General features: G+C 39.1%; 1 protein-coding gene across 10 annotated transcripts in view; it reads left to right on the forward strand.

The window, feature by feature from the left end:
- The window catches only part of MAST4 (microtubule associated serine/threonine kinase family member 4), a 275,565-nt gene that overhangs the window by 148,549 nt on the left and 104,380 nt on the right, over nt 1-22,636 (forward strand). The window contains exon 2 of one of the 10 annotated variants that reach the window (XM_039709644.1): nt 2,417-2,497. The exons of 8 other annotated variants lie outside the window; for them this stretch is intronic. In XM_039709644.1, the coding sequence (XP_039565578.1) occupies nt 2,417-2,497 (81 nt within the window). Of the gene's footprint in view, nt 1-2,416; nt 2,498-13,599; nt 13,620-22,636 lie in introns of those variants that run through there. One more of the 10 variants, XM_039709650.1, reaches the window with a different exon arrangement.

The raw sequence follows: 22,636 nt of genomic DNA on the forward strand, positions 1-22,636 counted from the left end.
TCTGATACTGGATGCCCTCAGAGTCTGTGCCATTACTGAGACTCTGATGTGTTACAGTAGTGAAAATGAGGAAGAGTATGAGTAGCTAGCTACTAGCCAGTGTAGGACTTCCACTTGCTCTGTGTGATCCATCCACTAGAGGAAGGGCAATGCCCTTTGCCATAGAGTAGTTCTAGGATTTGTTCACAGCAAGGTAAATTAGAGTTCTCAGTCTGGGCTTTGAAGTTAATATATTCTTCTGATTCAATGCCAGAGCTGGTTTTTTCCTCTCCTTTTAACCATCTGGCTTTAGTAGATTCCTTGTCCCCAGTTGTTACTCCATAGCAGTCCCCTTGCTCTCCCTTTGCTGCAGCCCTCTGCTTTTGGCCAGTTGGTGCCAGTTCTCTTCTCCCTCCACCTGGACTATCTTTGGATCAGTTCTAACTTCTCCTCACTGCTTCTGGTCCTGATGGAGTCTGATGGTGGTCTGCATGGCTTGCCTCCACATCTCAACCTTGCAGCACCCCCAGGAATCGCAGTGCAAGTCCTGACTGTGCAGCACAGTTGTTTCCCAGCCTGCAGTCAGTCAGGGCCCAAACTGATGGGTGTGCCCCCAGGAATCGCAGCGCAAGTCCTGACTGTGCAGCACAGAGTTGTTTCCCAGCCTGCAGTCAGTCAGGGCCCAAACTGATGGGTGGACAAAAGGGGGACAACTGGAGACAAACTCTGCTGCAGCGGAGATGAAGAGATGAAGCAGATGAAGTGTAGAGGTACAAAAGCAGTTTTTACAAGTCTGTACTGTACTGATCATTAAAGAAACAATGATCCTTCCAGTGCATGTTGGTGCAGGTCAGTGCATTGCAGTGCAACAGAGACTCTGCCCCAGTGGAACAGCTGCAATCTGCATGTTGATCCACACCTTGTTCTGCAGGCCTGCATGGGCTGGCTGGTATGAACCTGGGTACACTTCAGCCATTTTCAGAATGATATCTTGAGCCATTGGCTCTTAATGGATCTTGCCAGCTCAAAGGTACTGTTGTGCTAGCACAGGTGGTCTGCAGTTAAAACCAAACTAGCATGAATTCAGCTGCTGGTGCTCTTACATGCACCTCCTTCAGAGATTGTGAAAGCACAGACAGCAGCCAGAGGAATATACTCATACAAAGTAGCCTTGTCAGAAATTACTTGTGGGCCTATGCTTGTCTCAGTGGCCATGTGCCTGCCAAACTTTGTGCTTTCTCCAAGACATCTCAAAAAGGAAAAAGTTGCAAAAATCTACAATGTTGAAATTGCCTTCCTAATTCTGTTCTAGAAGCAGTAGTACTCTTCCAACTGAAATGTTCAGAAAAAAACTGGATCAGATGCCCACCTTGAAAGATTTTGAAGGCAGTATATTAATATTTGTCAAAGGGTTACACAATTGAAAAAATGGACCTTAGCTGTGCTTAGCATATTGGCCTTTTGTATCTCCACTGGGGACAGGACAGGAGTGCTAGCATTGGCTGGCTGCAAAAGTCTGGTACAAAGCAGAACAAATCTTTATGAAGATGAGCTGAAAAAGTTCCCCATAAGCTTCTGCTTTTGCTCAGTTTTCACAGAGTGTTTTTGGTTTTTTTTTTTTGACAAATAGCTAAAGCAAACTGCAGTGAGAGGCATGCTATAAGCATGTTTTTTAAAAGAAGCTTTCTAGTGAGTTTTATGGGAAAATGTGCATAACACAGGATGAGTATATTTTAAAAGAGCATCTCTGAAATCTGGCAGTGGCTGGCTGATTTTTGAGAAACCTTTTGAATAGAGGTGTACTTAGAAGACACCTTTGAAGTCAAATGCTCAAGTAAGGATTTTATGGATAAATTGTTTATATCCATGTTTGATTACCTAGAAGAAGAACTTGGCATTTGTGAGGAAATATTTCATAATGAAATTGAGGCTAACTGGAGCACTTCTAATTTTCAGTAAGTGTGGAAATTTTAGGCTTGCAAACTGGAAAAATTTATTATAATTTTCATACTGCTGGTGGAAGTTTATTATCCATTCCAGTTTTCATTTTGTTTTGATAAATCTGATTTGCATATAAAAAACTTAAACCCCTGCCCCCTAAGATTCTTTAAGAGGAGAAAAACACCCAATTTTCATATTCTGTTTGGTTAGATGTCTAAAAAAAGTTATTGTGTTTCACCCCTCATGAGACTTTGTACACAGGTATTGTTCCTGGAAGAAGTCTAAGGTGGTCAAGCATATGCATCAACACCAGTTCTCATATTTATTTTTATTTAAATCAATTTCATCTTAAGTCAAAACTTGTGTGGCTGCTGTCATTCAGGAGGATGGTCATGTTTTGGTTCTAACCGAAACTCCTTTCATAACTCCTACACTAAAACATGCAACTCTTGCTAAACCTTCTGTTCACTAGAGATGACATTATTTTAACTTGCAGTCTCACCCCAAGGAGCCTGAGCCCAACCCCAACAAGCCCCTGCAGTCCATGCAGTCCTCTGTTCGCTTTTCATTTTTGGAGGTAAGCAAGTAAACTTCCATTGTTGATGTTTTCTTCTGCATCCAAAACCTAATGATCAAAACATGTTGCAAAAGGAAAATTGGAAAAAAAAAAGTATGTCTTTGCCAAAATCCGTTTTACTTGACCAGCTGCTGTTCTGAAGGTAAGTATTTTATGGAAAAAAAACCCAGGGTAATCTGTATTTTGAGACCTAGTACACAGACTCAATATAATGATGTATGATTCTGTGTTGCTTTAACTGCTTAGGAATGTATCTGAAATTTTATAGTTTGCTTCCTCTGATCATACCTCAGATTGTATTCTGTTGTGTGGGAAGCTTAAGGTGCATTCAGAAATGAGGTTGATTTATGAAACACAGGTATTTTTTTGCTTAAGTGAGAGCTAGTTAGATGTCCAAAAAAACAGTAGTGTGCTTAGTGAGTTGAGAACACAAAGTTGTATTCAGTAATTGGTAGGACTGTTTTGTCCTCAGGTCTAGGAGGATTTTAAGCTTCACTTCTATTTCAGTAATGTTCTAGATAAACCCTAACAGATATAATGTTCTAGATAAACCCTAACCCTAACCCTACAACATCCTTTTCACCCTCTTCTTTTTAAACTCCCAAGAATAATGTCTTTTGGCATTTGTCAGAAAGGTAGTTATCTGCATGAGATCAGAAAATCATTAAGTGATAAAAAATACTTTGTAATTCTTCCTGTTATGTAAGATTATAATAAATAATAATTGATGGATGTTTCTGATATAGAAGACTTTTTTCCTTCCTTCTTTTCTTTTTAGAGCAGGAAGTTGCTAATCAGAGATCTCATCAGTGTCAGTCATTGAGATTCTGCTCCATAGGGAAGGTAGTTTTTAAAATGGGTTACTAATAAGTCATCAATGCCTCATGGATTAAAAAAAACAAAACAAAACCAAACCACTTCTAACTTTGGTCGGTGATCTCACTTGTTACTGTGAGAATAAAACTACCACCTTCTTAAATGACATACTAAAGTATATTTGTGCTTTTTTGGTACAACCTCGAGCATAGTGTGGCAGGGTGAGGGTTGCTTGGATGTGTTAACCTGCTTCAGTATATTTTAAAGTTAAAACCAAATTAATAGGTGAGAGCTCTTCTATCAAGGGTTCATGTGACAATGAAAAATGGAGCAATAACCTAAAGACTTGATACATGTTTCTGAAGAAATATTGTTTTTTATGTATTCTGTTTTGTTAGGGAAGACATGGTATGAGAATCCCTTATTAGTGCAATTTGCAGTATGATTTAAATAAATATGCTTTTTGTTCCCTCAGTGAAAACACTTTCATAACGTTTGATAAATTATCAGCAAAATCATCAGCTGGTATAGAATGCTTGGTGAAAGTAGCATTTTCTAATTGGGTCTTTATTTTATACAGCCAGAAAAATCGCTTCCCTTTGTAGTGAAGGATGTGCTCTTTTTCAGAATTTTAGTTTTGTGGAATCAAAAAGCTGTATATGAATTTTATATTTTGTATGACCTGGATGACTTGCTGGATGGCCTCTGCAGATGTGTGGATGTGCTGCTGTGCAAACTGTGCGATAGACAAAGCCCTCAGTGTTTTTAGAGCTCAGACCTTGTTTACTCTTCTAGATGGCAGAGACTCCCAACAGTGCCAAGTTGGAGCTTTTCATACTATGACTGCAGGATGTTGGGAGCAGACTTTTCAGATACTTTTTGAAGAAATAGAGTGGAAATTATTGATAGTGCTTAATGTGAAGCCTCATCCCCTGATATGGCTGGAAAATGTCTAAGTTCATAGGGATTTTTCTTTGGTTCTTTTGTCCTGAAATTTGTGTAAGGCTGCCAGAATGGTTGCTTTTTCCCTGGAGTGGAAATGTTTAAAGTCTGATTAAATCTGAAACAGAGTGCTGTATTTATCTCTAGCTGGAGAGCTGCTGGTATATAGAACATCAGATGTTTCAGTTGTTAGTTACTCTTAAGCTTGACCTAGCATACTGGAAAGATGTGAAATGTGTTGGTTTTTAGGGTATATAAATAATTAGCATTTCCATTAGCTCAGAGTACTCCCATATGTGGGAGGGGAGGAATTACTTCAGTGACACTACTTCTGCTTATATTCAGAAATGTTAACATGCAGGCCTTACCAGAATGAATGGATAGGGTTTTCCTGTGGTATTTCTCTCTCTCTCTCTCTCTCTTAAATGCTGGCTCATCTCCCTCATGGCCTTTGACTTGCACAGCTGCTCCTTGGGCGGTTGTTTTTGTTGAAGTTCTGCTTATAGCATTTGTCACATACAGTAGTAGTCTAAAGGGAACCTCTTGCCAGCTAGCTGATGAAGATCTTTTTGAAATAAAGAGTACCATCCTGTGAATGGAAATACAGGTCTGCTGGTATAGTGTGAAGCTATCCATTCTTTACTTCTGAGAGGGGGTAGGGGATGAAGTGGTATGTCCGATCTCAGGAAGATAGACACACATTTACGATTATATTTTTATCTTTGGCGTGAGTCACCTGAAAACTTACAACTGCTGTTTGGGAGAAAAATGTGTGTAGTTTTAGTACTAATAATTATAAGCAGCAGATTTGCAAGGAGAGAGGGAAGATGATGTAAATAACTGAGTACAGCTACTGGGATATTTAAGATCCTCATGCTTCTAACATAACTTTAGTGTTTTTTGTTTGCTGTGGATAATTTGAAGTCCTTTGTCACAGTAATGGGGAGTGGAGTGAGGAAAGTATTTGAAAATGACTAGGACGAAACACTAAGTGCTAGAAGTTGTAGTGGCTTCTAGTAAAAGCAATAGAGAAAATGGAAATAGTAAATTAAAAAATATATATAACAGCATGCATTTGAACTTGAAGAGTACAGAATGGTGATTGTCCACAAAAAAACCTTTTTATTTAGCCTTTTGCTTTACTGATGTCACTGATACTGAGCTGTGGGAAAAATATCTCTAAGACAGCTGTTAGAAAGCTCTTAGTTTTTACAAAAAAAGAAAATATTTTAGTGAATTTTCTAGAAAGCCTTTACTCAGGAGCGTGAGCATTGCATGAGTGTCAGGCACTGTACAGACACAAATGTCACTACCTGGCTAAGACTAGTGAAGAATTAGACAGGATTCATTCTGAAGCTTTGAAAAAGAAAGCATCAAGTAAAAAAGCCCATATGTTGGTTTTTTTTTTAATGGTTAATTTTTTATAGACTCTTTAATGAGGAAGATCCAGTTCACCTGACTATATCTACAGCTGAGTTGGCAGGAAAGCAAATGAGGATTATTATCTAAACCTTTCAGTAATGTAATCTGCTCTTTTGGGAAGCTTGTGAGGATGCCACTGTAAACACTGCATTTTAGACAGGGTCATGTTGTCAAATGATTACCGTATGTATTACCAAGAGCAGCAATTAGAAGTATAACTGGCATGGATTATACCTCATCCTGTGGCACTGAATTGAAAGAAAAACAAATGTCAGTGTCACAGATAGCTTGGCCACTTTTTGGTATTTAGTATTAAGTTTTATATCTGGAAATGGCCAAAAAATGTTGACACTTGCATTTTCTTTAAATGTTACCTGAATCTGTAATATGAATGAGTAATTATTACAAAGGGAGAATTAGTATGAGACTTTAAAATACAATTTCATACAAATAATGATTCAATTATTAAATTTTATAATTAATTTTATTTAAGCTATCTAAATTCATATACCAAATTGTTGAATACAGAAATAAGGTTGATGTGCTCCTATTCTTCCAGTTTCTCTGTCTGCATCCCCTTTTTTCCCTCCCATGACATTCTGCATCTCAGAATCAGGCAGAAGGCTTAGAACAGCTACTTTCTAACAACTGTATTGGTCTGTATTATGAAGTCATCAGTGAAATTGATGACTTCTGTTGAAAAATGAACAATAAAGTTTCTAGTTCTAATGATTTCTTTATTCTGAAAGTGAGCATGTTTAAAGAGCTTTTAAATGTTTTCTGGCTCCGTGTGATGCTGTGTGGGCAAGTGGGGCATATACACCCGTACAAAAGATGTAATGGGCAGTAGGAATTTAATTTGCTGTTTGGTTTTTACATTACTGAAGGCAATAGTTTGTTTCTAAACTTAGCAATATTCCCGTGTTTCAGGAGGAAAGTGGTAGGGACAGTGTTGGTGTGTTCTGCTGGCTGGGCTGGTCTCTTGGGGTGGCCGTGGGGCTGCTGGGGCAGAACTGCCTCTGTGGCTTGCGCAGCCAGACTGATGACCAGAGGCCCTGCTCATTCTGTCCTTGACTCTGTTGCCATGATCATGTTCTTGCCCTCTTCTCCGTTAGCTTGTGATCGTGTGGCTGTACCAAGCTGAATCTCCACCGTGAGTGAGAGCAGGCCTTTCTTAGGAGCGAGGAGGGATTAGGGAATGCTTTTCAGCACGGGGGACGCAGCGGCAGTGTGCATTTGGACTGGCACTCCGCTGCTTTGGCAGCACTAGCTGCCCACTCAGACCTGAGCAACAGCCAAGGTGACAGCTGTTACACATGCTGGTTAATGATTAAATCTGGTGTAAGCATACAGTCTAGGTAGGCAGGGAATACTGCAGAAAAGAAGAACTAGCCCTCACTCCCTGACTAGAAGGGACTTGTACAGAGACATGACATGATTCTCTCAAGGTAGAGCAAAATTGACGTAGAGGAGTTAGCTATTAAATTTGGACTCTTCTGGTGTCAGACTAGTTTAACTTTGGTGTAATTTTACTGTGGAACTGCTACTTCATGTATTCATAAGGTTTTATAAAAGATGTGAGGAGTACATGTCAGAGGATATCTCCTTTCCCTCCTTACCCTCAGTGACATAGCCTCCATTCCCAGAGATTCTCCAGCAGACATTTTTCTTTAATGTTTATTTCCACCTTTGCTTGCTGATACCAGTACAAAGTACATCAACCTGAAGGCTATGCTGAAGGATGAATCTTGATTTGTTACCCTGAAAGGGGAAGTTCTTGGGAAAGGCTGTTGTGGATGAGTGGAAGAATCACTTGGCTCAATTTCTTTCTTAAATTTTTCTTTAAAATGAGGAAAACCTGCTGTTTCATCCCTCAAGGTAATCTGATTAGTGTTCATTAATATCAGCCATGAAGCACAAGTTCCTCAAGGTGAAATAAATTAATCTTTCGCTTACTCTTCCAAAAGTAGTCTGTCTTCTCTAAAGTTATTTTTATGTCCTTGCTGTTATCTTAACTCTTTTTGGGACTGCCTATTTAACCTTCTAAAACACTTTCCTCTACTGTTTCCCTTATTCTCCCATACTGAAACTTATGACAGGTCAAAGGGAGACCTGTTTCCATTGGAACTTGAAAATGGAAAGCAAAAAACAATTTAATTGCATGTTTAAGTTTTCGTGATGTAGAAGTGAGTTTTGAGGATTGGTTAAATAAAAGCAGCCCCTTACTCAGCAGATGTGATCTCTTGTGTGCTCAAGTGTGTGCTATTCTAGCTTCAGCTTTTGAAATACTTTAAAAAGTTTTTTGTTTTCTGGGCTCTCTGAAGTCACAGTGGAGAAGATTTTTGCTTGTGAGTCACCAGTCTGTTGTTGAGTGCTAGTATGCTATATGTGCATAAGCGTATTAGTATGTAATGGCATTGCACCAGTGTCAATGAGGGTTCAGCTGAGAACTGCAGGAGCTGCAAAGCTGTCATCAGTGAGGATGGGGTTCCCTGGAGGTTCTTCACTATTCGTTTTCATCCAGGAGGGATGTAGGGATGTGAATTTCTGATTCCGTGTGGGTTTTTTTGAGCTGGTGCTAAAGAAGGTGAGGTTTTACTTGCCCCCCACTGATGCAAAGTCAGGGAGGGTAAGGCTGTATTATTATGATGATGTTTTTTAAAGCTTCTGGAGTATAAAACTTGGTTTTCTTATATCATAAATATTAGGCTTTAAGGACAAACTTCCTTGTTCTATATGGCTATGTATTATCCACATAACTTTTTCAATTTAATTTGTGACTTGTACTACTTGGTATTATTCTGCAGGAAGATTTAGGTATATATATTTTTAGATCAAATAAAGCAAGGAACAGGAGCTTCCCTCTAGCTTATAGGGACAGATGTCAGAATTCTAGAAAGCTTACAAAAAATAGAGATCTTTGCTTTAATCTTCTGGGTTTTGGTGGTTTTGTGGTGTTTGTTTTTTTTGGGGGGGGGGTTTTGTTTTTTTAAATTTTGTTTGCGGGGAGGGGGTGGTGTGTGTGTGTTTGGTTTTTGTTTTGTTGGGGTTTTTTTAGTTCATATATAAGGTGCATTTAAGAAAGCAAGGAAGTTCTTTGTGACAGTTATTTTTTCTGGTAGACTGAAAGCTACAGACACGGAGCTCATCTGAATCATTTTAAATGCCAGTTTGTTGATCTCCTCTCCCTCAACTCTCATAAAAATCCTCCCAAAGTACTTGTGTGCTGGTTTTATTAAATCTTTTGGCCTTTCGGGTTGTATTTTATGTTTACTATTGAATGTTAAATTTTGATATTAGTATGCTAGGCCTTCTAAGCATTTTGAGGAGGTAACATGAATTTGAATTTGAAAATTGCAGTAATTTTGGAGTGCTGTAACAGGGGAATGCTGAATCTGAAGACAGTATTTTTTATTGAAAATACTGCTTGAAAGAATGTCTTACAAGTTTGAAGGCTATGCAGTCATAGAAATTACCTGAATGGAAATTTCTTAAATTGCTTTACTACTTCCTAAAACAGGAATTAAAATACTGTGGAAGTATTTCCCACTGAGATATTCCCTCATAATAATGTTTACTTTTACCTTAATTTGATATGCTGCTCGGCTTACTTAGTAAAGTATTCATTGGCTAATCTATGAATGTTTTTGCCATACAGATCTTAAACACAAATGACCTGGTATAGCCTCGTTTTGAAATCAAAACCTGACATTGTTCTGTAGATTTTTTTCCCCCACATTTTTAATTAAAAAAGCCTCACAGCATAAGTTGTTAATACTTACAAAAAATAGACCACACCCAAATCTGAAATTGTAGGAAAGGAGGGAGGATGACAGGGATTTCTGTTGGGGCCACGCAGAGCCTGGGTGAGTTGAGTACTGCATGCTGTGGTGTTAGGAAATCACAGCAGTTCAAGGAAGTGGTTACAGTTTGAACAATTGATCTGCATTCCGCATATGAAAATAATTCTTAAGGTGCATATTGAAATGTACTGGAAGACAGACAGTCTGCTCTCTTCTTATGCTGTCATACTAGAGAGTTTAATGTACAGGCAAGTTACCTGCTAGCAGCCATCACAAGTCGCTGTGTGGCTGTTCCTGTTGACGTCTTCGCTTTGCCTGTCAGGTGACGTATTTGTTAGTAATGACTGAAATGTGCTGCTCTCAGCCTCAGCTGCTCTCAGCCTGCAGGTACAATTCAAACTCTCATAGTATGGCTTCAAAATTAACTTAATCTGATTTGATAAGAATGCATTTAATACATCTTTAATTCAAGGTCCACTTACTGTCCAAAATGTGACTGTCTGTAATCTGTTGCCAGTCAGTTCTTGCAGATATGGAGAAATTGCTAGGTTAACCTGTCAACTGTCCTGTATTTTTTTTGAAAATTTTGTGGTAGGGATGTCAGTGGTTCACTTTCAGCAGAAATATTTCCTGAGGTAATTCCACCCAAAATCACAAATCCTGCAGTCTTTTTACAGTACAGTGACAAATTTCACCTGGTCCTTGTGTGAGATGCCAGAGAAAAAAATCCTGCAGCTATATTCTTGAGATGGAAATTCTCAACCTTGCTCAGTGCCAATGCTGCAGCATTATGTTGCATCTGCATCATTTTATTGCACCTTGATAAAAATAGATGCAGAACAGAAACCAGCGCTCTGTGCATCAGCTTTCCCTACAACACACAGCTCCAACAGAGGAAATGCTTTGAGACTCTCAAAGATTTTAAGTGAGGAATGCAGAAGAAGGAGGTGTGTATTGGAAACACACTGCTGTCCCTGCAGTGGCCTTCTGTTTCTGTTGTACATGACACAACTTGTTTCCACTGCTGTGCTGGCTGAATTGCTTTGCACTGAAAGTTGGTGATCCCTTAGTGTGTCTTGCTTTGGTAATTGCTCATTCTTGAGTCTCATAGAAGTGATGGCTTCACAGCTGCAGAGTTATGAAAACCTTTTGAAAATTAATGTTGTAGAGACAAAGTAGTAAATAGGAATGAAAAAGCATGAGACTGAGCCCCCCAGAAGTAGAAATCTTCTCAGTCCTTTTGTTTTTCAGAGATCTTGTTTCTATTCTTGCTTGCAACTAACCATTTCAGAAAGTACATGTGTAGGTTTCTAGAGGCAAAGCCTCGTAGCTGCAAAAAACTGGAGAACGTCACTAAACTGCTGTATTTGAGACTTTACAGTTCTTTCCCTGATGCCAGTTGTGGCTAGTTTGCTCTTGATCCATGAGATCTGTCAGTGGTTAGCATAGGGAAGGCCAGTGCTCCCTACCGGAAGAGCTGTTCACCAAAGAGTCTCATAGCAAGTAACAGCAGAGCAGTTTCCTGGGTATTGTGGAAGAGGGATACCTCATGGCATGGTTTGGGGGCACAGACTGATCAGCTGTCCCAGAGTCTCCATCCCCTGGTATGAGATGAGATACAGCTGGGCTCTTGTAAGTGAATGTAGTGAACTGAGCATCTCTGAGGAAGCGTTTCCACCTACAACTAGGACACCACTTTTCTTAGAAAGTATTGGAAGCTCCTCCTGGGCTAGAACATAGTGATGGGAAGCAGAAAGCATTGAGGAACCTGATGCTGGAATGATCCCGCCTTGAACATCTCCTGGTAACCCAGCTTTCACACACTAGTGTGTTTGTCAGTTTGTGGTAACCATTCCCACTGTGGTGTGACAATAATGTCAGTTTCATGTGATTCTGTATATCTTGGGTGTATGTTGTCACATCTGGTTTTGATAAGCACAGTGATGCGCTAAGCTTGTCCTAGAGCAGTCTGATGCTCAAATCTGCAGAACACTCTGTGGCAAACTGATTCTTAATATTACAGACTGTGAGGGAATGACCCAGACCTGTTAAATTTTTTTATAGCAATAAGAAACCGAGCAGTCTGATGCTCAGATCTGCAGGACACTGTGGCAAACTGCTTCTTAATATTACAGACTGAGAGGGAATGACCTAGACCTGTTAAATTTTTTTATAGCAATAAGAAACCTGCTGTCATAGAGCAGAATCACGGCACACCCTCTGTTCATGTCATGAGTGATGGAGGCTACTTTTTCTGCTCTTCAGAAAGAGACCACCAAGACTGGTTGGGCAGGAAAAGAGAAGGTGGTTTGCAGTTAGCAGCTCAAGCATAGTAACACTTCAGCAGAGCAAAACGGTGGGAGGTTAGAGCTTCAGGGTCACCTAGCAAACCATTAGCGTGTCTGACAGCCAAAATGTGTACCTTGAAAGAGGAAAGAACGGTTTGCTCCAAGAGGGGTTCTTGGATGCAAACACCTCTTGCTCTAAGAGGGGTTCTTGGGATGATACTTCTTGGCTAGGAATGCAATTTTTCAAATTGATAAAAAAGTAAATGGTGACAGAAACAAGCCTAAACTTTGACACAACAAAAACACTGTAGAAGACATGTCTGTGGGACTGTGAAGTACAGCCACAACACTGGAAGACATTCATGTCATATTTTAGAAGTTGTAGCCTGGTTGCTGTAGTATTGTTGGCGAGTGCATAGGAACACATGCTGTTGAGTTTGGGAAGGCTGTAAATGCTGTGTAACTTCCCCAGCTGATAAAACCTAGAAATATTTCTAAAAGTTGGTGTAGTACCTGAGAGAAGGGGTTGATGGCAAGTGCTGGTGTACATACTTATCAACTGAATCCAGTATTTCATTATGAGCAGCCTGGTATGTTCCTCCTTCACCTTCAGCTTCATACTGCTGTTTCTTTGCCAAGAGAACATTTAGGCTCTCCCCATGCAGTCTGCCACTGGATCGATGAAATCTGCTCTTCTGGTGAGTATGTAGAAGTGTGCAGGTGTGGATGCTGAGGCACAACAGAATATAGAATAGGCTGAGATAATCCTTTGTCAACTTTAAGCATGGTTATTACTAAATTTTGCAGAATTGAATTGTTGCATAATTTAAAAAAGATCCAAGCCCTCTACCAAAAAAAAAAGGCAAAATACTGAGATAAATGAGTATGATGACTTAAAAGAAAGAAACCATATTCATTTTCATAGTTCAGGCTCAATAAAATTCATGGTAAACCATGTCCAGATGTGACTGGAGATGGTCAAAGAAGAGTGATTTTATGGTGAAGAGGTCTTGAGATAGGTTTGGGTTTTTTTATTGCTGGTATAGGAAGAGTGTATATTTGCAGTGGCAAGTACTTTTAAGTCTCTTTTGTATCAGGATATTAATATTTCCATAAACTTAGATGCAATTATTATTCCATTATTTATAATGGAATAATATTATTATAATGGAATAATAAGGTTGTCTGGTATCAGAGAAATTAGGGCACTTAGTGGTTTGAACTGTTACTTAACAGCTGAACGGTTTATCACCCTGTTTCTACTGTGATGAAGTTTTTCAGAATGCTGGAGGCCTAAAACAGCTAATGTGGGTTGTACTGATCCTCTGCTTCTTGGTTTACATAGTTTTGACTGTCTTGGTGACAATTCATGTGCTGACTGTAGCTTCCTTGTTAGAGAGAGCTGATGTGCACTCTTAGTCCAAAAAAAATAAACCAAAATGTGATTGCCTGTCTTAGGAAATGGAGCGTAAAATTCTGTGACTCACCATGGTGTCCTCCCTGACTTTTCCTGATGTGCATATCAGAGAGATATAAGACTGTTTCTTGACTCATCTGAATCCCTTTCAACTTATGCATATATGGTCTTTGCTTATTGCGAGGCAGGAATTTTAGAAATCATTCAGTACCTCTGAATCTACAGAGTGGTCAGCCCAAAGAAGATCCCTCTTACTGTCTACTTCTGTCTTTCCTCTTTTTTAAAATATCTGAACATTTGATGCAGGTATTTCTAGATCTGTCTTCACTGCGTTTCCAAGAAGTAGAAATATCTTTGCTTTACAGGTGCAGAACTGAAGCACAAACAGATTAAATAACTAGATGACACCAGGTCTTAGACCCTGAGGCTATGAGGTAATTCCTAGTATTTTGTCCTTAATTTTGAGAATTTTATGTCATGTTTTTATAAATATAACTAAGTAAAATAATCTTTACTTCTCTTGCAATTCTAGATGCTTGCTTTTAATTTTGTTTCTATAAAGTTCCCTTCTTTCTGTGTAGTTAATTCTACTGCTTCCAGTGGTCTGTTTGGCAGCCATATCATCTGCATGTCTGATAGTTAACTGTTTAGTAAACCCCACAGATATAAGACTATGTGCTGAGTGTAATTATGGTTGTTAAGAAATTCAGATTTAACCTGGAGGTGTGTGCTGAAGCACACTTATGACTATTTATTATTTAGCCTTTTGAGGAGGAAAGCATTAAGGGTGACCTGTAAAGTGATTTAAGGTTGTTATAAACTTGCCGTGCTATGTGCTCAGGTCATTGAAATATCAAGGGTAGCATTAATGGACAGTCCACATAATATTCTTTTAAAGATGTTTTCTCTTTCAACTTCCTGTGTACCTGAGTTCCAGTATGCCAGCTTGCACTGCATGGGGTGCTCCATCTCACACCGTTCTGCTGACAGCAGATCCATCACGTGGATTAACTGAAGCATGAAGCCAGATGGGTCCAGGGAAGACTCAGGAAATGCTTGGGTGTATATGTATTGAAAAGCTCTGAATTCTTGGCACCTGGTTTTTATTCACTGTCATTTAAACCATGATTTTAAAGAAAATTGTGTGTTTAAAATACAGGAAGTAAACCAAGTGCTTGCCAGTTCTGGGGAGAAGTCTGTAATGTCCTTACTCTGACAGAGACCTGCTGATTGGGTGATTCATTTAGGAAATTCAGTATGTAAATATTACCGCAGATAAGTTTTCCATCTCACTGAAGTCAGCATTTATACTGGATAAATGCTTTCCAATTCAATGTCACAGGAGTAGATTTGTTTAGCCTTTGATTGACAGACTTGAGAACTTCACTGTGCTGACCTCCATTAAACCTCCCCTGTACCCCAAAAGCTGTTTCAAGAATGAGGAAAGTTACAACTTGTGATGACATCTTTCCCAAACCTATTCAGGATTAAAAGCTATCAAACAAAACTTGAGTTTGATTTTCCCCCCTAGTTTATTTGACTAAAAATAGACAATCCCTGAAGTCTGATACTCAGATCTGTGAGCATGGCACTGGAGTGTCCCAGGGAAGAGCTGAATGTGAGAAAATGGCTGTGTACAAGCGGTAGCATTTCTGTCAGAGGAGAATGGTGTTTGAGATTCTTTAAACCAAAAAGTTGTGGTGGCAGGATAAAATGCCCCACTTAACTGCCTTTTGAAGATTGTGGGTTTTGGACTGTGTTTTCCACAATTAGAAATGTATGAAAATGAAACAAATCCAGATAAACTTACAAGGGCTGAACAGTATTTTTTAAAATGTATGTGTTTCAAACTCTGTTTCATGTAGTCTGTTTCCTGTAATACAGAGAAGGCATTTATTAATATTTTCATATTTAAAAGATAAAGAAAGATTGTGTGCTCTAAGTCTGATTTATATAGATTTATGTTATTTCAAAATGTCAGAAACAAAATTCTAACTTTCCAGTGGAAAAACAAAAAAAGCTTCTCTATTAAATAAAAAAAGGACTTTCTACAATTGAATTAATAAGTATTTTTTTCTCAAAAATACAGCTTAGTTGACTGCACCTGTGATCCAAAATGGATGGCAATAGCTAAGTACGTAACTGTTTTAGAAGAGTAATTGTATCCACATTTTCTGAAGAAATGCTTAGGAATTGCACCTTGACCCTTAATAATGCCATTTGCCACGTAGGCTATTGCTGTTGACTTAAAAAAGATGCTTGGTAAAATACAGCTGGATGTGTGTGACATCAGGAGAACATCTAAGTGTGTAGAGTGGTCTAAACCAATACAATGGAATAAGTCTTAAGTGGTTTCACATGAGTGCCCAGAACCATGGAAAACTAAATGGAATAAGTCTTAAGTGGTGATGGTTTCACATGAGTGCCCAGAACCATGGAAAACTTCATTATCACTGTTTAAATATCTGTTGGGTAACATGGTGCCTTCACATCACACAGTAGTACTGCAGCCACAAAAGTGGTTAAATAACTACATGAAAAGATGCTGTGATCCTCTTGGGATGCTGCTAAGTGCTGGCAAAAAGGTACTTGAAGAACAACCAAAGTACAATGGAATAATAGTAATACTTTTTAATACAGTATTTCTCTTCCCACCCCTTGGCATTTGTGGTAATGAAGTCAAGGTTCAAGCATCGTGGTACCTGGAAAATTACAGCATTTTTATTAGATGTTTTCTGACTTGCTTACCACGTAAAGCAACACTTTTGAAATGTAGTAATGCTGCTCTGCTTGTCAAGATGAATGAAAATTCAGTGATAAAAATGGGAGATAGTTCTTCTACACTTTCTCATTAGCTGGTTTGCTAAATAAACTCAGAAAGAGAAGCTAATCTCTAGGCCAGAGTAAATAGGCAGCATAGCTGTTAGAATGATTGGCTCATTCCACTACAGACAGCAAAATGCTGGATTAAAAATAGTGTTGCCTGATGTGAATTCTGATGCCTGCTGCAGATGATTGACAATATCTTTAACTTCCAAATATTGTGCATAATTTTAGAAGGTTTCAGAAATGGAGGGAGATGCTGGGGTCATTGCTTTGCCTAAATGTGTTTATGTTAGATGAGCTATAATAAACTAGATCAGTGGGAGATTATTTTTAAAATATTTTTCACATTATGTCAAAACTGGTTATAGTAATAGTGTTTATGTGTATTTATAAATATAGCTAAGAAAACTTGGAAGCTTGGCAGACATACATTGTACACCCACAAAATATTCTTTTGTACTATGATTTCTTTAACTTATTTTTACACTGAACATCCCAGCAAAAATCCTATGCAGTCACTAGATGGTAATTAACATCAGCATCAACCATTAGGGGGAGCAAGAGTTCAATTATTGTAATTAAGTGTAGTGATAATAATTAATTAGTACATCTGAAGCACTGAATATACCAGTGAGATCTTTTAGTTTGACACCTTTGTAAAATAGGCTGTAGACTTTGTCTACTGCTTAGGGCTTTTTTATCCATCCTCTAGTGCTTGAGGTGTGATTATTTTCTTAGTTAGAAAGGCGTATAACATACAGGATTTACAGTGATGGAAAATCCCTGTGTTATAATGGATAAGAGAAAAGAATTTAAAACTGCTTTTTTGACTGCCTCTTGCAGATTGAACCCCTAACTCTGTATGGGAGGGGAGGACATGATTTGCAGTTCTTACACTGATTCCTCATTAAAATCTCTTCCTGCTGTGAAATGCATACTGATTGATGAAGATTCTCTGATAGATATGACCAAGTAAAATAAATAAATTTTTTTGAGCTGTACACTATATTTCAGATTGTAATTTTTTTTTTTTTCTTGAACTCCTCATATCTTTTTTGCAGCCTTTGGGAAATGCCACAACTAGCTGCATTTAAGCCCTTCAGTGCTCAGTTATATCACCTCCTTGCTCACATGAGAGATTTTCCTGCTTGCAGAACGGAGGGGCGTTTATTCTTTTATCTATACATCACATAAAAAACTCTTATTTAGCTATTTATCTATGATAGTACCTAAATTGTTTGCCTGATACCTGCCTTCAAGATTCTGCAATATGTATGTATATTGTGACTGGGGGGTGGTTTTGTCCTTCAGTATGACTTGCTGGCTAGCAAGTCTGTAATGCATATAAGGCTGCTTTATCCAGTGATAAATTAATCTCTTCCTGTGGTTACTTACCTCTTATGTCTTGTTTGCTAGAAAGAGTATCATATTTTTTTTCCAGCTCATTGATAGCAGTTTTACTTGTCTTAGATGAAACACATAACCATGTATGATATACTAGAAAAGTTTAATGTGCAGTTTCTTTTTCAAATCTGTAGGTGAGTTTTAATGTTTCTCTTATGCATAAGTTCTTCTCTGTTGTGGTAGCAAACTTGTTACAATATTGTTAGGAGATAGGTGGAATATTTTACAAATGTCTTGATATATAGTCAGCTGAGGTGGTTACTGACAAGACTTGAAATCCCACTTGAAACACTTTTTGGACAAACTGTCTCATGTCATACTAAGTAAGCTACTGTACCGGAACTCAGTACTGGTAGCAGCTGATATCCTGTTTGTGCTTTTCAAGGAGCGGTATGGCATGACAGCTTCGTTCAGCCATTGTAATAACTTCCAGCTATTTCAAGACACTTCGAAAATAGCAATAATTGAATTAGTAGCTTCACCAGTTCCTTTGTTAGTCATTGGATAATAATCATCTGACTAAAGAGACTCAACTAAACCAAAACAAACTCCTCTCAAGAGATGTGTTAGGTCAGTTCTAATGTATCGTTCCTATAAGATGTTGATGAGGTGAGAAGCATTTCTTTGTTGCTAAAAGAAGTGATTTCATAATCTTCCTAGCCCACGAAAACAGAGAAAGTGCCTCAAGGTGACCTGATTTTTTTTCCTGGTTCACAAATTTTCTCATCTTTTTCAGCATGAGGCCTATGCTTTTAAGATTTTACTAGTCTTAGTATCACTAAGGAACTCTTTATTGTCTGTATTGTTGCTGGTGACTTGCATTCAGTGTACATTGTCCTATAAAATTGGTGAGACTAGAGCATTCTGTAATGCCTTTGGGCAGTGACTTCTCAAGATTTTCATATGTTTTGAAAAATTCCAGTGTTTATTACTGTAATTGTTATTAGTGTAATTACCATCAGCATGAAGATGGTAAATTAGATAACTTTTGCATTGGAATATTATGTGCAAAATATTGATTTAGTATTGGTATGGCATTGTGGTTTTAAACACGCACTTTCAACTTCATAGTAGTATTTAATGGTTGTACTTAAAATCAGTAATCAGAGTTATACAATTAAAAAGTTACTGGGGAAGAATTTTTATTGCTGTTAATTACTGAAGTAAATGCTGACATTTTGAATTTTTTTCTCTTATATGTTGAACAGACTTTGCTAAGGATGCTTTTTATAAGTATGCTTTTGGAAATCTAATCTTCTTCAAAGCAAGGATAGATTAAGCACCTTTTCTGACTTGAGTGATATGATGTTTTTTGACTTCAAGTGAATATAAAAGGGAAAACTTAATGATCCTTATCACTTGTTTTGTTACATGCTAGCTTATGTAACTCTTTGTGATAAATAAAAGTCATCACCCAAGTTCTGCAGTAAAGCATCTTCTAAGAGATGAAGTTGCAAGCTGCTTGTTGTTTGGCAAGTGGCTGTGTAGAGGATAACTTAAGCAATAAATGCTGTTAAGAACATGTTTGCAAGTTCTTAACTTTGCTATTTTATTTATTTTTGACAACTGCAAAATTCTGTTTTAGTTGGATACTAAAGGAAAGTTGCTGAACATACCAATAGCATTTTGTTACAGGAAAATTATAGCTAATTGCATATGCATTGATCAATAAATGCATTGATATGCATTTATCAATATGACATAGATCTGGTCCTAATAATGTGGGGGTTTCAGATTTTTAAGATGTTGTCATATTTATTGGTCAGGTTTTTTTTGTCCAGTTGTACATGACAGAGGTAAGTAAATTGCAGTGGCTTATGGAACACAACAGAATACATCTGTTGATCCCATGTTTGTAAAGGATAAGCAGCATTATCAGTGTTGATAGTGAAAGATGCTTCAATTTTAGGGACAGCTGCTGAAAAAGAAGTGGTCCTGCTGCCCCTGCCTTTCTGCCTGAATCTTCATTCCGTCTGTATCCCTTGTATTTGAGCTGGTCCTGGGATGTCCTTCATTGAACTGATTCAGCTCACTAAATTGGGAGAGAAGATGTCCTCTTAGATGTCCTGTGTAATACTAATAAACTTGCAGAACCTCACTCTCCCTTGAGGTCTTTGCTTTGAAATCGGACATTTCTGTCATGGAAAGTCGCAATCTGCAGGAACCACTTTGGAAGCTGTGTCATTTATTGACAGGCATTGCAAAAGTCTTCACCTCCATTACATGTTTGGCTCTTAAAGGATAAGGCCTCTGCTTTGCTTTATGAGACATATGATTTGTCTAAGGTTGTTGTGGGATGATGCTGGACTTCTTACAGCTCCTCTCTTCATTTTCATACCTTTGTTAAAGTCTCTGTAGTGCCTTAATATGCATGTGTCCAGCAAGCACTGCAGAAAAATAATTACTGAAGTCTCCTTGCTTTCAAGCCCATGCTACAAACAAGAAGACTGATTAGCAGAACTGTGCACAGAAAGCCAAGATGAAGTTATGTTTGGATCTACAGGTCATGGAATTGGGAATCTATTGCTTGTGAATAGTCTGTACAGGATGTAGAGGCTGAGTTGCAAGGGATTTGACCATCACTGTTTGAAGTGAACAGGGATTGGTGTGTATCCTGGTTATGGCCAGTGTTAAATTTTGCAGTAGCCAGAAGGGGGCGTGGCTAGGACGTGAAGGTCCACCTCATGTAGCTTTCTGGGGATGGGGAGAGGATCTCTTTCAGGTTGGTGGAGGGAGTAATCAGGTATTCTCAGGGGTGTGAGAACTCAGATGCAAATAGTTCTTTTTTTGTACACTCTTTTATTATTAGCGCTGTTACTGTTAGTTTTTAATCTTGTTTCCACTAAATTGTTCTTACCTAAACCTGTGGGCTTTATGCTTTGTATCCCCAGTTGTTGTTTCCATCCTGCCACAGGGGCAGGGGCGGCGAGAGGGAAATGAGTGTCTATGGTTTGTACAGAGTCTCAGTGAAAGCACTAAGCTGGGGGAGCACTGTTCCTAAAACCATGACCCTCTGTTGCTTTACATGTGGACAGAAACAGTTGCCTAGAATTCATCCTTTCTTCTATCCTGTTTTTTCACCTTTCTGCTTTTGCAAAAAGCCAGCATTTCAGATAGTGAAATCTGTGTAAGGCTTTTGGTATAATCATGTCTGGGTGTACACAGAAGGGTTAAACTTTTTTTCCATCAGAATTTGTCTACTTGCAAGCAGCAATCTTACTTTTTTTTTTTTTTTTTCCTGGTGGGTCTTTGCCAACATTATGATAGGCTAGTCTTACTTAATTTTTAAAAGCTTTTAGGGTTGTTAGGGTATGTCTTCTTTAGGGAGACTTCACATCATTTTGATGAAGTGGTAGAGATTTTCACAAAGAAATCATGAATTCAGTTTCAGTCCTGGGCTTGGAACAGAAAAGATTGATAATTTTTGGCCTTAACGTGAAATAAAGTTTGAACTTCATGTTCCATGATCACCCCACAAGTGATGTGCTTGACTGAATTATGAAACCTGAACTGCTTTTGTTACTCTTAACTGCCTCTTAGGTAGAGTAATGAGGTGAGGGGAAAACCTGCAGGGCAGTGAGGACACTGAAACCTCTCCTTTGTGATAGGTGGAAGACTTCGTGATCTTTAGCCAGTGCTGTTCACAAGATCAGTTATGTGTAATTCTCTGGTTTCATGATTGCGTACAGTTCTTTCTCCAAACACACTGATTACAAGCAAAAAACTTGTATGTAGCAGAGAAGATGAAGTTATGGAGTCCATGGAGGAGGAGGTGTTTCTTGGTACTTCCGTAGAGATTTGACGATTTCCTTCTTATGCAGTTTTAAGGAAGGAGTGTTGGCAGCCATGCTTGCCCTCATGTGAACTTTTAAAACTTCATGCTCAGTATGCTCAGGCATACCTCAAAGTGAAAATAAATGGATGAGAGTTTTCCTTGTACTGGCTGCAGTAGATGTGAATACTCACTGCTAATGGAGAGGTATAAAAAGAGCAGTCATGCTGGGAAGTGCCCTCCTGTAGGCACAAATGGACATCAGCCCAAGTACCAGCTTCTGCACCTATTTCAGGATTTCTTGTACAAGAAAATCTGACCTGAGACCTAGATGAGGCTGTTTTCCCTTCTTACATGCAAATGGGCTCTTCTAAAATTACTATGTCCTTAAAGAGGTGTTTAATATTCTTTTGTGTTTGATCATTGATGTCTTCTGTGTCATGACAGTAAATGGTGTTTGCTTGGGATTTTTACTAAAGGCCTTTGGTGCTAAGCAGAGTGAGAGCTGTTTAATGAAAGCTGTCTCATCCCAAGTGTCATGTGAGCCCTGCCAGCACTGCTCTGTGACTCTCAGATAAACAAAAAGGCAAGTGGAAATTTTTAAGTACATTAAAAGAAACCCCCTGATTTTTGAATCCACTGTATCTTTTTCTGTACCTGACCATCATTGTTTTCAACATCTGGAGTTAAAACATTATGGAATGAACAAAGTAGTAGAGTAGTAATTTTAGAAACACTTTTTTTTGTGTACTGCAGAGATGTGAGGAAAAATGCTAGTCTAGACAGAGCTGCTGAGGGAGAGAGGAGGGGGCTGGAGAGTGGTGCTGTTGTGTAGGTGTGAAAAGACTGAGGACAGCAGTCAGCAGAGGCTAAAACGAGGAGTGAAGGTGGAATGTTGGGTGGTGGGAGTCAAGAAAGCAAACTAGCTGAGTTGGGAGGCAGCTGGTGAATGGCAAAGGAAGAAAGTTGGAAGGAAGAAGGGGAAGAAATGAGTCAAAGTACCTGAGGGATTAGGTCATTGTTACGAATGGGAAGGGTACTCAGAGCCTTTCTGTTCCCTTCTCTTGCCAGCCTGTGCTTCAGGGCAGCTTTCTCAAAAGAGGTAGCTGGCAATGGAGGGAGGCGGGTGTTCCAGCTTTCCGTGGCAAACGCCTGATGTCTGGAGTGGCAGGTAGCCACTATGACAAACGGTAATTTAGTACCTGTACAGTCAGTTCTCCCGGGAGAGGCAGAAGCCCCGGCCGGGACACACGTACACTGTACACTGTGCACTCCACCGACAATCACTGGTCCTTAACTTACAGTTCCCAGCCCGTCCGAGCGCAGCCGGCGGACGGCTGCGACCCGCGGGGGGCTCTGTGGGGGTCGAGCGGGGGCTGTGCCGTGCCGGACGGACCCGCGGGGACTGTGCCGGGTGCGGGCCGGCCCGCGGGGGCTGTGCCGTGCCGA

The sequence above is a fragment of the Passer montanus genome, unplaced genomic scaffold (assembly GCF_014805655.1).
Source record: "Passer montanus isolate IOZ18808 unplaced genomic scaffold, ASM1480565v1 scaffold22, whole genome shotgun sequence".
In the NCBI taxonomy this organism is placed as follows: domain Eukaryota; kingdom Metazoa; phylum Chordata; class Aves; order Passeriformes; family Passeridae; genus Passer; species Passer montanus.